Here is a 14,860-nt window from a genome sequence, read left to right on the forward strand (position 1 = left end):
ATTTGTCCATATCACATAGGAAGTCAGGAAGTGGCCTGGAGGCAAGTCTACCAGCCATTCCACAGTGCCCACATTCGTGGGAGTCCAAAGCTACATGGTGCAGCAAAGGAACTGAACTGTTCTTGTTTGTCCAGCCCACTCACCCTTGCCTTCCGTTTCAGGCTTTTCTTTTTAGAGACAGGTTATCACCACATAGCCCAGGCTGTCCTTAAACTCATGACTCCCCTGGCTTCACTTCCTAAAGCATTGGGAATAGTCTAGCTGCTATTAATTCTGAACAAACTTTTCTTGTTGCCCAGTAACACTAACTCATTGTAGAAGAACAGATTGAGTCAAGCAAACAAATACTGGGGCTGGGAAGATGGCTCAGTCAGTTAAGTGCTTGCCTCATAAGCATGAAGACCCAAGTTCAAGCCCCAGATCACCAAGCACGGTGGAACACATCTGTAATCCCACTGCTGGGGAGACAGAGGTAAGAGGTATCTGGGGCTAGTCGGTCTAGAGTACTTGCTGAGCTCCAAGCCGATGAGAGACCCTCCCTCACAGGAAGTAAGTAGCATGCCTTAGAAAAAACACCCAAGGTTGTTCTCTGTCCTCCACATGCATGCAAACACATGTGTAACACACACATATGAGCACCCACACACAGACACAAATGCAAAAAAGGAACAGATATTTATTCAAGTTTATATGCATACTACAAAACAATTTTTGAAAAGGAATTTTAAAAAGTCACCTTGCACAAGCAAGTAAAACTAGGTAACTATGTTGACACAGTCCTAAGTATTAAAATTCGTGCTAATAGGAAAAATACACATGATTTTTAGAGTTACTAATGCATTTCCCCCTAAACGTCATGATGCTGTATGAAGGCTTCCAAAGCAGATCTGTCTCCCCTGTCAAATTCTAAATCCCATATTTCTCAATCAGCTCTCTTGCTTTAGAAATGTAGGCACTCATGGCGTCTTCCTTCGACAACCCTAGAGAGAGACAAACATGTTATCGCACTGACTGGTATGGTAGGAGGTGAAAAAGGTCTCTTCTAGCCTTATTTAAGGGTTAACAACCTTTCTGGAGGCTCCATGCTTCCCACTTGGCCTTGCCCTTCAAATCTAACATTGCTGGACACGCTGCCAAAAGGAGAGAGTTTTAATGTTACTTCTCACTGTGCCCGTCTACAAACCCTGCGCCAACAAGTATATCGATCTGTCTAAAACAATGATTGGGTACCACCAATGTTGATGTCTCCAATGATGGACTGTTTGTAGAGCCCGTAGAGTTCTTTGAGCTCTTCATCTTCAGGTCTGCTTTTCAGCTTCCTCACGTCTTGTGTGGCCTGGTCAAAATCAGCCTAGGGCAAAAGACATCCAGGACACACAAAACACACACATGTGGTGCGTACACACACCTGCAAGCAAGATATACCCATAAAATCTAATTTTTTTTTATTATAAGTCTCATGTCAACTGATTTCCGGTAGAGAGAAGTTGGTTAGCTTACTTTGGGTGGAATGGCAAATGTGTCTTATCCTAAGGAAAAAATTGTTGTAATCTCTCCGTCTCCTCTCCTCCCTCCGTGTATAACAAATGCTGAAGAGAAATCACTTTACCAAGAGAAAAGCTGGTGAGCAGCCATGGGTGTGACCACAGAGGTGGAGTGGCTAGAGAGAAGCATCTCAGAAGGAGCCTGCCTCAAGAAGCTGGTATTTGCAATGCATCTTGGGTAAGAGTGTGCAGGTATCCAGTTGGAAGACACAAGTTAGAAAAGCTGCTCCTGACAATCAAGGCAGAATTCGCTAGTGTTGAATATACAGGGTGGGTCAAATCACATCGGTTTCTTTTCCCCATATATTCACAATAAAGGGCAGGCATAACTAGTCACCTTAATATCTATTGTCAAGTCCTTGTCTACTGACCCATGGCAAGAGCCTGAACAAAGACTGTTACGTATATCCTTGGTGGGTGGATCAGAACGTTATCACCATTGGCATATCTTTTACATGTGCAGCCATTGACAGTAAATTTCTTTCTTTTTTTTTTTTAAAGATTTATTTATTTATTATGTATACAGCATGTACGCCTGCAGGCCAGAAGAGAGCACCAGATCTCATTACAGGTGGTTGTGAGCCACCATGTGGTTGCTGGGAATTGAACTCAGGACCTCTGGAAGAGCAGCCAGTGCTCTTACCCTCTGAGCCATCTCTCCAGCCCCCGACAGTGAATTTCAAAGCATTCTGGGCAAAAGGAATGCCACCTTCCCTAATTCCTGTGCCCAGAGAGCTGGGCTCCTGTGGCAGGCATTTCTGTTCTGGCTAATTGAGTTTTCAGCATCCTTGTTGGATGTTTGTCCTTGTGATCTTCCTCTCCCTTGTGAACAATGCCCTTCCCTGCTCATGACTGTGCTCCAAGGCCCTCCTGTTCCCACCCGTCCTGTGGCAGGGATGAACTCACAAGGAGCACAGAACACCATCTCAAAGAATGACTTGGGGCCTCTGGATACTCCCATTCAAATCTCACCCCTCTGAAGATAGCCTCTGAGGGTGACTCACACTTTACCTTCACTTTCTGGAGAAAGTGAATCCAACAGTCAGTCAGCTTACATACGACCTTGATAAAGCCCTTTGAGCAATTCTTCCTTGTTGAAGGACTGAACTAGGAAGATAAATCCCACAGTCAAGGTACTGAAATTATTTGAATCACGTGTGTGTGTGTGTGTGTGTGTGTGTGTGTGTGTGTGTGTCTTCCGACTGTAAAATCACCCCCTCCTCCCACCTCACCACTTTCTGTGATGTTTTGGGATAAACCCAGGGCCTCTTGCAAACATTCTACCACTGAGCTGCATCTCCAGCCCGGAAGAGACACATCACCCAGTCCACTGCGGCACCTTCATCATCTAACAAGGAAATGTGTCTAAGTGAGATGACTGTCAGGCCAGGTGTGAAAGTGAACACCTGGAGTCCTAGCACGAGAAAAGCTGAGGCAGCAGGACCAGATAAAGTTTGAGGCTAGCCTGAGCTACATAGCAAGACTCCTTTTCAAAAAAAAAAAAAAAAGTTAACCCAAACAAAACGAAAGACCTGTATTACAATTTACAAATAAAGTTGGGAGATAACTGAATTAGGAATTCCATCTCTGTCTTCACTTCCAGGACAATGGTGAATGTGCCCTCCCTGTCTCTTCCACTAGTGAGCCACTAACAGCACCCAGGAGGTTCATGATTTCCATCCCAGTGCCATTTCCATTCTGAAGAGAGAAGAGGTTTGAATACGCTAACCAGCTACTACTGCTGGCTTTTCAGTGTTCTTTTTAGTTTTACTATAAGCTAACATTTTGATTTTTGAAATCATTTTAGACCCAGGTACAAGTTATAAAAATACCTCATCTTTTGTATCTACCAGGCTTCCCTGGGTATGGTCTTTGTAACAAGTACTTACCTACAGTTCTCTCAGTGTGCAAATGAATCACCAGTATAGATGTGTGTGTGTGTGTGTGTGTGTGTGTGTGTATGTGTGTGTGTGTGTGTGTGTGTGTTAGGGTTTCACTATGTTGTCCAGGCTATCCCGGAATATCCAGGTTTAAATGATCCTCCTACTTCAGTTTTTCCAGTGGTTTCAAGTGAATCCAGGACTCCTGCATTCTAAATAAGTGCCCTACCGACTGGTCCACACATGCCAAATCCCCTTAGTTTCTTAAACGGACTTCCAATCTGCCTTTGTCCTTCTTCCCTGCTTGAGCTACTTCTTGTTTTGGTGTGTTTTTTTCTGAGACAGGGCCTCATGTAGCACAGCGCTGCTTTGAATCTGCCATATAGCTAAGGATGGCTGTGGACCCCCAATCCTCCTGTCTCCACGTCCTGAGTGCTGGGATGACTGGTGTGTACTGCCATACCTGGCTTGGACTATCCCCTTCTAGAATATATTGTATTTTTTATTATATTATTTCATTAGTAAGAATTTAAAATTGAAATAATAAGCATATGTTTTAAGAAAAATTCATTTGTAACACCTACTTTATTCTTTAAGTATAAATAATTGCAGTGATTACAAATCAAACATTCCGTGATCTGACTGATACTGATATTAAGCAAGCCTATGTTTTAAAACTAGAATCCTTTTTTTTTTTTTTTTTTGGTTTTTGGCTTTTTGAGACAAGGTTTCTTTGTGTAACAATACTGGCTGTCCTGGATCTCACTCTGTAGACCAGGCTGGCCTCAACCTACAGAGATCTGCCTGCTCAAGTGCTGGGAGGTGTGTGCCACCACTGTCTGGCTAAAACTAGAATTTTATTTTAGCAAAGTGAAAGAAAGTTTTGTCCCAGCAATAATAGGCTTAATGCATTTTAACATTGATCATACTAGAAACCCATGCCCTTGTATCAGTTTTGATTCCTTGAACTACTTTTCTAGCGCTGCCCTGTTGTCATGGTTACTATTCACATGCCTTAGTCTCTTGCCCCCTCGTGATGTCCCTTAACCTTTAAATCCTCAATGAAATTTTTTTAAATTTTTATTTATTTATTTAGGTTTTTCGAGACAGGGTTTCTCTGTGTAGCTTTGCGCCTTTCCTAGAACTCGCTTGGTAGCCCAGGCTGGCCTCGAACTCACAGAGATCCACCTGGCTCTGCCTCCCGAGTGCTGGGATTAAAGGCGTGCGCCACCACCGCCTGGCTGAAAATATTTTTAAGGCAACCAAAGATACTCTTACCCACTGCTGTTTTAAACGCCGCCCATGCGGCTCATCTAATGGCCTCTCTGCTCCGCTTTTATTTACTCCACATTTACTATTGTGCGTGTGCGCGTGCACACGTACCATGGCGTGCATGCAGAGGCTAGGGAACAATTGCAAGAGTCAGTTCTCTCCATCTACCTCATGTGTTCCAAGAGTTGGACTTAGATTACCAGGTTTGCTAGCAGGCACCAGGCCCTTCTCCTCCACCCTGAGATAAGACGACTGAGGCACACACACAGAGAAATTAACATGCCACAGACTAATTGGGAGATGCAAGCCTCCATGTCTCTGGGGTATGTCATTCACCCATGAAAACATCTTGCCTGAAGAAATAGTTAAAGAAGTTGGCTATACTCTTGATATAAAATGTTAAGCGTTAGAGATGTGTGTCTCAGAAGGTGATCTAATGAGAAAATGCTCCTAATATAACTTACATATAAAAACAAATCACGGATGTATTATGCTCACATACCTATACTTATATACATATGGAAAAAAGACATATAAGGAAGCAACCTAGCATGTGGTTATCTACCAGGGGAGGTTCTCCTGGTTTTTAATTTATTCATATTTATTATCGTTCCACTTCTATCAATAAAACGGTAAGGTCAGAGCTTCATAGAGTAACTAGCTCTGCTATTCAACAAAACACTTGCCTGTGAAAACCTCCCAAGGACCCAAGAGCAAAGGGACGCGGAGACCCCAGTGGATGTCACCTGCTTCCCTGAGTTGTTAAGACAGTGATGAAGGAGGGTTCCCAGGAGCTTGTCAGTTTTTTAGGTCTGGGTAATTTATACCAACCATCCCTGGGGCCCAGAAGGGTTGCTATGGGGAGCCTGGGTCTTTGTCAACAGATAGTGCGGTTCGGTCTACGGGGCAACATCAAGGCGCTTAGGCAGGTGTAAGGAGTGACTGCAGGGTCGCAGCCGGGCGCTGCGGAGCGCTCCACTTGCCCCTGCCCTGCCCCGGAGCTATCATGCCTCTTCTCGCCCCATCAGAGCGCTCCCTTCTCGGAGCATCGCGCCTGCAAAGCCTTCCCAGATCTAGCTTACCTGCAGGGACATAGTGATGAGGTAAGGTATGCTGTGGCTCTCCGGCTCTGGTCCCAGTCTCCAGGGCTTGGCCACTTTCTTCAAGAGAAGCGCTCCTCCTCTTTAAGGTCAGGCTCTGGGCATGAACAACTCTAATTGGTCACGGGAGCTGGAGGGCGGAGCCGGGCTGTGGCCTGTACCCGCCCAGTCTCTCGGAGAGCCTGCCTGGGTTGTCTCTCCTTGGAGAAGTTTGCTAGATTATTTCTCCGCTCCTGGCTCAAACTTGAAAAAAAAAATTTTTTTTTTTATTCTCAAGAGGTTGTTTGCAGGAAGCTAAGAGAGGTCTCCCCAGGACTTGGACCTCACCTGGGAGTCCTTGATCCTTCCTCTGTGATTTTATAAATCTGGGGAGTGAGTGGCGATTACTGGGATCTGTCAAGTACCACCTCTCATCAGGAGTGAAAAGGGACCAGGGGCTTGTGAACCTTAAGAAAGCAAAAATGTAAGTTCTAAACTCGAGCTGCACTCCTCTCCGCCGGCATTTAAATACAGCAAAGGCTGCAGCCTGTGTAGTGGGACCAAGATCTCCCAGGGTGCGAATTCACCATCACTTGGAGTTTGCAAGGTCTGGGGATGAAGCCTTGAACCGCATTTTGCTACACTTCTGGAGAACTGGACAAAGATTCCAGTTCAGGAGGAGAATTTTGTGTCTGACAGATTAAAACAGATTTGTGGAGATGTGGACAGAAGAAAAAACACCCCGTTTTTAGAGAGACCGAGTTTAAACACAGAACAATAGAACTGGTGATGGAGAAAAAAAAATGGCCCCCAAGCTTTCTAACATGGTTTTGTGTAAAATGTATTTTAGAAAGATTTTGCTACTTTATTCATGTGAATCTTGCTTTTTTCCCCTTTCTGATTAGTTTTTGGTGGTGACATTAATTTCTAACTACGGGACAAAAGGCAGTTTTGGAGCAGTGTCTGGGCAGCATGTGGCCTTGGACATGGGAAGTGCATGGTGGGATCCAAGAGCAAAAGTTAGCTTCAGAACAGTGAGCATGTTCTGTTAGTCTAGTTGTGGCTGCTCAAAGTGTCCATCTGCAGCCTCAGCTGAGACCTTTTGACACTGTAGTCGTTATAAGAAGTTAGTAAAGGTTGGGCCGGGCGGTGGTGGCGCACGCCTTTAATCCCAGCACTCGGGAGGCAGAGCCAGGTGGATCTCTGTGAGTTCGAGGCCAACCTGGGCTACCAAGTGAGTCCCAGGAAAGGCGCAAAGCTACACAGAGAAACCCTGTCTCAGAAAACCAAAAAAAAAAAAAAAAAAAAAAAGAAGTTAGTAAAGGGAAGCCACACTGCTCTCTTTTATGCTGGAATGTTTACTGTTTTTAAGATAGAGTCTCATGAATCCCAAGTTGCCCTTGAATTCCATCACAGGCTGGCCTCCACCTTGTGATCCTCCTGCCTCAGTTTCCCAAGTGCTGGGATGATAAGCATCCCAGAATGTTCAAGATCTCCTTTCTTAGCTGCTGTCCTCCACTCAGATGCCAGAGCCCTGCACGACTCTCCGAGGCTGCCATCACCCATTTCTCTAATTTCAGTCGGGCCTGTGGCGGTTCCCTTCCCTTTCCCTGCCGACGGTTCCACCTTTGGGCGTAGTGGCTTCCTGCGTTAAGACTAAAGCACTGTATGCAAAAGTTCAAAGTTGGTTCTTAAACACAGAGAGAATACACATGACACCTGTTGTCTGACATCAGGGATTAAGGATATTGTCCCAGGGAATTTGAGGTACAGGGAACTGACATCATGTTGTTTTGTGCTTACTCGAGTATAAACAGATGGTCTCAGTCTAATCAGGTGCCTTTTCTCCTTTCTGGCCTGACCTGTGGAAGGGTGGTACCGCTACCATACCATTGCCTGGGAAACACCAGGCATAAACTTAGTTCATAAACTTAACTATTATTTTAAAATAACAGCAGTCATTGAAAAGTAAAATTGACCATTTGGAATAGGATACCAAATTATATTAATTAAGGAAACTACAGGGAGCATATTTTGAGACATACTGGAAAATGTTTTGTAGAAAAAATTCTGCACACAAACTGAATTGATATTACTGGGTTTTTTTTAGCACACATCTATATGAAATGTTAGTAGATAACTGAACAAAAACGTGTGGGGGTGACTGCATCATCACAAATGATTAAAAAAACCTTTAAAATACCTTTTATTTTTGTTGTAATGTTTGTGTCACACAGATGGAGGAAATTACCTTTGAGATATAGAATGTTCTTTTTGATAACAATTGATGACACCTTCCGTTCACATTGCAGCCACAGACACGGATGCCCTTTGGGGTGTCCCATGGACTTCCAATAGCACAGACTTGAAGTCTGTTCTTTGGTTTGGCAGCTCATCATTAAAGCCCATTCCCAGTTAATGAATTTTCAAAAGTTGGACTAATTGTAGACATGCAAGAAAAGCCATAATGAAACCAGTATTTTAGACAATTACTACACACTAATAAAAAACTGAAAATCAAATCATTAGTATTAACAGTTATCTTTGCAGAAACCACAAAATCACAATAGCACACAGATACAGAACAAAAGTCAGGATTTCATGGAAGAAAAGAAGAATCTGGTGTTCACTTGTTGCACATTTTTTTTTATTGATAAGGCTTTTGTCAGCTCTACTGCTACAATTTCTTACCCAGAATCTGAAACTAATGTTATATTGTTGTAACCTTTTAATCTAACAGTTCAAGAATTAATACAAAAAGAAAGCTTCTATAAACCTTCTAAGTTACTAAAAGCTTCTATGAGGTGTTCATAAACTTAACTATTATTTTAAAATAACAGCAGTCATTGAAAAGTAAAGTTGACCATTTGGAATAGGATACCAAATTATATTAATTAAGGAAACTACAGGAAGCATATTTTGAGACATACTGGAAAATGTTTTGTAGAAAAAATTCTACACACAAACTGAATTGATATTACTGGGGTTTTTTTTAGCACACATCTATATGAAATGTTAGTAGATAACTGAACAAAAACGTGTGGGGGTGACTGCATCATCACAAATGATTAAAAAAACCGTTAAAATACCTTTTATTTTTGTTGTAATGTTTGTGTCACACAGATGGAGGAAATTACCTTTGAGATATAGAATGTTCTTTTTGATAAAATTCTTGTGGAAATGTTGCCAACTTTCATGCAGTAAACAGGGACTAAAATAGTAGAGGATATATTTAATTTTTATGAACTTAATTCTGCCACAGATGTCACTGGGCCACCATGGTTCAGTTTGTCTGGCACTTACTATGTGGCAGGCACTGTGGTAAGCATCTTATACAGAATTCTCTTCTAATCCTCAGGATAGGCGCTATTTTTATCACTTCATCACCTGCCCCGGGCGTAGGCACACTAGTCAGTGGGAAGGTTAGGGTTCTAACTTAGCAGCCTGGCTCCAAAGTCTTGTAATGTAGGAGGCGAAAGGTCAGGTCATGGGTAAACTTTAAGTCTGGAACTTTAGTGAGACAACACATCCATAGCCATTTCCTCCTTTTCCCCTTACCCTCTTACTTCTTTTTCTCTCCCCCTCGTGCCTCTCATTTTTCTTGGTTTCCTTTTCTTTCTTTCTCTCTCTCTCTCTTTCTTTCTTTCTTTCTTCTTTCTTTCTTTCTTTCTTTCTTCTTTCTTTCTTTCTTTCTTCTTTCTTTCTTTCTTTCTCTTCCTTCCTTCCTTTCTTTCTTCCTTCCTTCCTCTCTCCCTCCCACCCTTTTCTTTCTTTCTTTCTTTCTTTCTTTCTTTCTTTCTTTCTTTCTTTCTTTCTTTCTTTCTTTCTTGTGTATGTGCCTATGTGTGTGTATGTGTTTGTGTGTATGTGTGTATGTATGTGTTTGTGTGTGTGTATGTGTGTGTGTGTGTGTGTGTGTGTATGTGTGTGTGTGCCCTGTAGCTGAGATTGGTGGTCGGAAGGAAGTAGTCCAGGCTGACCTTAAATTCTAGATCCTCCCGACTCAGTCTCCCAAGTGCCAGGATTTTATGTGAAACTTTAGTATTTCGATTTGTCTTTAGCGCTACATGACTCCAAGTTAGTGTAAAGAACATTTTATAAAACAAAAAGCCTGTCAGTACACTCCAAACGCGTACTGGCTTCATTCTTATTCATCTATTTGTGATAAAAATCCACAGCGCGCTTTTCCTGTAAACACTGCAACAATCTTGGACCAAAAGCAATCCTTTTTGTTATTTATGTCAAATAGGTGGTGAATAATGAAAATGCTAGATTCTAAATTTTAGAGTCTAAAATGAGCAATGAAGACACCGAGAAAAGGAGGAAGACATAGAGAAGGACTTGAGTCCTCCCAAATTCATTAGAAAATGACAGAAAGGATAAAGACATTTGGTCAAATGTAGCCAACAGATTTAGGTTTTAATCTTGAATCCGTTATTCCACTGTTTAGCCAGTTGTCCATAATTCCACTGTGATCCCATTCATACATTTTTTTCTTCCTTTTGGTTTTTCGAGACAGGTTTTCTTTGTGTAGCTCTAGCTGCCCTGGAACTCAAGGCCAGTTCTATAGCCCAAACTGGCCTCGAACCCACAGAGATCCGCCTGCCTCTGCCTCCCGAGTGCTGGGATTAAAGGCGAGGGCCACCACCGCCGGGCTTCATAAGCATTGGTGCAGCAGGTACAACAGATAACGCTGGAATATTCTGGAGTACTGCTGTGGAACTGAAAGCAGCCCTTAATTTCCCTTTGAGTTGGCTCAAAATTCTCCACATAAATTGTAACGACATCCAACCCACCAACCCCTACTTATTTGATTTTCGTGGCGCGGCGACATGTGCAGAGAATGGATGGCTATAAAGGCTGGAGCTTTGCGATCCGAGTACAAAAAGAGAGAGCGGGCCAGAGTTCCATGCCAGAAGCAACCGGGCTAAACTGGGCTAAAACCAGAAAGAGCCAGAACCCAACCACTGGTTAGGACGTCATCTTTAGACAACTAGTCCCGACCGAGAGCGGCTGGTTACTACGGCAACCACAGACTCTCGCGAGACAGATCATACGCCTGCGCAGTGCGGCCCCAGAGCTTTGTCCCGCGCTTAGGGATTTTACCGAGGGACCTTCCGCTGTCGCCAGGCTGCTGCTGAAGTCCCTTACTGGGTGTGACGTAATGCAGGAGGCAGGCTGGCAGAGCTAGCCTTCTGCGCAGGCGCAGCGCAAGCGCACGTGGAGCCGGCCTTCGGACCCCAGTGATGGCGGAGGAGTTGCTGTACTGAATCGGTATGTCACGTGGTCTCCGCAGGGCGCTTCTGCAAAGGGGGCGCGCGCCTGCGGTCCGAGTCCCAGCCCGTGGGCACCCGGGTCACCGCGGGCGGGCTCGGTGCCAGGTGGGAAGGGGACTGCGGACAGCTGCGGCCACCCAGTGCCAGGTCCCCGAGGCCCTCCCCGGCTCTTCTCAGTCTACTTCCGGGGGTTTCCCTCGTGTAGGGTAACGTGGGTACCCCTGCGTCTCCCGAGACCACGGGAGCTTCTCTGCTGCCGACAGCCTTTCCAGGGGCCCTTCCCAGAATCAAGGCCTTTCGGGGATGCCTTTCTAATCGCGCCACTCCACCATCCTGTCCTTACCCGGTAACTCCAACCCTAGCATCTCCGTCCCAGCGACACTGAACTTGCTTTAATACTCTTCCGAGATACCCCGCTGCCCGCTCCCTACTTCGTTTGGAAGGAATTCTTTCGATAGCGTTCATTTCCTCCAGAGAGCCGCCTTTTCCTGACCCTCTCAATGAAGGCCGCTCCTCTCTGCTCCCTAAGATACCTCACTACCTGTAAAATGAGCCGTTTTTATTACCTGCAGAGGGCTTTGGCTTTGCACAACGCCTGACGGCCCGGGGCATCAAGGATAATCCGTAAGAATTTGATAAAGAAACGATGTGGTATGTGAGTAGTATCCTAGGCAGGGTATATGGTGAATAAGGACATGAGAAACCAGAGGCTTCATTAAATAGCCCGAGTCTATAATGTGCGTGATGGGTGAGAAATGGGAGGGTAAAAGGTAAACCTTTGAGTTTGCAGTTGATCCTGTAGGCAGTAGCAGCTTGCAGACATAGATAGCAAGGCACTTGGCAAGTCTGCCCTGTTCGTCTGTGAAGCAGTTCTTTATATCAGCATTTTTAAAAATTCACACTGCAGCCGGGCGAGGGTGGCGGCGCACGCCTTCAATCCCAGCACTCGGGAGGCAGAGCCAGGCGGATCTCTGTGAGTTCGAGGCCAGCCTGTTCCACAGAGCGAAATCCAGGACAGGCACCAAAACTACACAGAGAAACCCTGTCTTGAAAAACAAAACAAAAAATTCATACTGCATGGCGGCCACCTTATGCAGACGTGACTTTTTTCATCTCCTCTTCCAGGTTCTGCATCAGAGAAGTGATCCCAATCTTGCTGCCCCTTGGTTGCAGAGCATCCAAGTGTGAATGTCTCTCTTACACCAATGGGCTAGGCAGATACAAAAACTGATCTGCAGTTTAGTAAGAACAGTGGTGGAACCATGCCATTGTCTTGCTTCCTGGTCATTTTGTCTGGGCCACCTACAGCCAGATACCAGTTTCTGGCAGTCACCTCACTAGATTTTGATGGTCTTCTGTTCTTCAATCTCTGAGCTTGTGGGGAGCATAGAGGTAATGAGGGATGGATTGGAAGAGTGCAGTGCAGTGTGGGGAAGGAAAAAGTATCATAGACAGTGTCTGTAGCAAGGTTGCAGCTCTCACTGGAATTCTGGCTTTATATATGGAAGGTGACTAGAAAGATCAGGATCCAGGAGTGAGTCTGCAACAGCATTTTTAGGGCTGGCCAGTTTAGAAAGGTGACCTGTACCACACCAACATTTCCAAATGTTGGTTCTTTTCCCAGTTAACCTGGGCATCTTTTTACCAGATTATTTCTAAGATGGAGCCATGATTAAAATGAGTCTTCAGAAAAACTAAGTCTGAGTTTAGGCTGTGAGTCTGTTTCCTGGCATGTTAGGGAATTGGGTATGTGGAGAAAGTGCCCTGAATTAGAGGAACCTAAATTAGAGGGGACTTGCTTAAAATTTGTCAACTGGGTCTTTATAGTTGAACTCTAGGAAGGAGAAAACAGAGAAGGAAGTATGTGGTTGCCTTTGGTTAGGACAAACTGGATCTAAGTGAAAGAATGCCCAACTAGAGAGCAATCGAGAGCATCCTAGTAAGTCTAAGATTAATAACGTAGTCTCTAGGAAGACTAGAATAGGCCACTGTCTTCTAATATGCTTTCAGAAGGAGCCCAACCCTTTTATTTCTCCCTAATGGATTAATCTCTCAATTTCATCACAAAATTTTCTTAAGTTTTCATGAAATTGCCTGCCAAAGCAGTCATTCTTGTAATCATGTGAAGGGAAAATGTGCCCGTATGTTTAAAATGTTTTAGGAAGAACTTAGAGATCATGGGAGGAAGGAGACTTACAAAGGGATACAAAATAGAAGTTTTAGCCATGGACATAGATTACATAGATTTGGTTCTGAAAATCTGATCTGGTTAATTTTGAATCTCAGAGACTACAGGTAAGCTCTGAAGGCGGACACGGGGTCTTGTTGCCTACCAGCAGCTGTGCCTAGAACACCATCTTCCCAATGGAGGAGCTCAGTGATTATGTGCTGTTAACGAATGAGGGAGGGGCCCTTGAGATGGTTCAGAGGGTAAAGGCAGTTACCACCAGGCCTGTGACATGAGTTCTGCCCCATGATTCCAATGGTGGAAGGAGAGAACCTAGTTCGATAGACCTACTCTGACCTCCACATGTGCTCTATGTATGATCCCCAAACCTTGTGTTACTAATTTTTAAAAAATGAGAAGTCCAGAGCTTAGAAGATGCTAACAAATCTCTTAAGATTAATACCAGTCATTCTCACATTGCCTATGTATCATGAAAAGATAGGGAAAATTAAAATCAGTTCATTTTACCTGAGAAGTTATGTGAATGGTTACCTGTGGGCATATATAATTAGACCTGCTGTAGCACATCAATCAGGAGTAAAAGACAAAACTAGAGAATATAACCAAAATATTCTCAGAACATGCATTGCTAACTAACATGAGAATTTTTTCATCTTGTTTCTTTCTGAAGGGTTTTCAAGATGGCTGCAGCCCCTCAAGCACCAAAGAGGGGATCTATTCGGAAGACTAGACCTCTGGTTGTAAAGACATCACTGAACAACCCATATGTCATTTCCTGGAGCACCTTGGAAAGAGAGGACATACATTTTATATTACAGACACTCGAAGACAAGTTTAAATTGATTGGCCTTCAGAAAATTGAAGATAAGAAAAAGAAAAAAAAACCTTTTGTAAAAAAGCAAAGATGCAGCCCAGATGTTGAGACTAGTGAGGATCTGAAAGAGGAGCATGATGGGGACCTGCAGGTGTCAGGGTGGACACCCGTACATGTCAGAAAACAGCTGGTCATTGGCGTTAATGAAGTCACTAGAGCCCTGGAGAGGAATGAACTGCTCCTCGTTCTAGTGTGCAAGTCCGTCAAGCCCGCCATCATCACCTCACACTTGATTCAGCTGAGTATAAGCAGAACTGTTCCTGCTTGTCAGGTTCCTCAGCTCAGCCAGAGAATTGCTCCTGCCATTGGCTTAAAATGTGTGCTAGCCTTGGGCTTCAGAAAGAACACCCCGGACTTCGCTGAGGAAGTAAGAGCCATCATTCCCAGGGTGCCCAGCTTACATGTGCCATGGCTTCAAGACAGAACCCAAGATCCCAAAGACAATTTAGAGACTGAATCTTTGGAAAGCCAGGACAAAGAGATTTTGGACACTTCATTTGATGACCTTACAAAACTTAGTAAGAGAAAGCTTGCTGAAGGTGGGCAGGCTTCTCCTGTAACACTACAACCCCTTAAAATAAAGAAACTCATTCCCAACCCTAATAAGATAAGGAAACCACCCAAAAGTAAAAAATCCATTTCAAAGTAGTTTATATGAACTTGTCATTTCATGAAAGGATATGGTCTAAATAAGCTTTAAAACAAATAAAGTAGAGTATGTTTACGTATATTCTGCATGGAGGTCTT

The 14,860-nt window shown here is 44.0% G+C and overlaps 2 protein-coding genes across 5 annotated transcripts; one reads left to right on the forward strand and one right to left on the reverse strand.

The window, feature by feature from the left end:
- Positions 1-640: 640 nt before the first annotated feature.
- Positions 641-5,888, reverse strand: Acbd7 (acyl-CoA binding domain containing 7). 2 transcript variants are annotated; one of them, XM_059263592.1, is made up of 4 exons: positions 5,779-5,888; positions 1,231-1,351; positions 1,068-1,130; positions 641-980 (listed from the first exon to the last, which is right to left on the reverse strand). In XM_059263592.1, exons 1-4 carry the CDS (start codon positions 5,788-5,790, stop codon positions 907-909), a joined length of 270 nt encoding a protein of 89 aa, XP_059119575.1. In that variant the 5' UTR covers positions 5,791-5,888; the 3' UTR covers positions 641-906. The 2 variants fall into 2 exon arrangements, with proteins under 2 accessions (XP_059119575.1, XP_059119576.1); XM_059263593.1 differs by having other exon boundaries at positions 643-980; positions 1,234-1,351.
- A 4,955-nt stretch (positions 5,889-10,843) lies between these two features.
- On the forward strand, positions 10,844-14,841 carry Rpp38 (ribonuclease P/MRP subunit p38). 3 transcript variants are annotated; one of them, XM_059263590.1, is made up of 2 exons: positions 10,844-11,049; positions 13,910-14,841. In XM_059263590.1, exon 2 carries the CDS (start codon positions 13,920-13,922, stop codon positions 14,760-14,762), a length of 843 nt encoding a protein of 280 aa, XP_059119573.1. In that variant the 5' UTR covers positions 10,844-11,049; positions 13,910-13,919; the 3' UTR covers positions 14,763-14,841. The 3 variants fall into 3 exon arrangements, with proteins under 3 accessions (XP_059119573.1, XP_059119572.1, XP_059119574.1); XM_059263589.1 differs by lacking the exon at positions 10,844-11,049 and adding an exon at positions 11,116-11,702; XM_059263591.1 differs by lacking the exon at positions 10,844-11,049 and adding an exon at positions 11,116-11,397.
- The last annotated feature ends 19 nt before the right edge of the window (positions 14,842-14,860 follow it).

Source organism: Peromyscus eremicus, chromosome 5 (genome assembly GCF_949786415.1).
Source record: "Peromyscus eremicus chromosome 5, PerEre_H2_v1, whole genome shotgun sequence".
Classification (NCBI taxonomy): Eukaryota; Metazoa; Chordata; class Mammalia; order Rodentia; family Cricetidae; genus Peromyscus; species Peromyscus eremicus.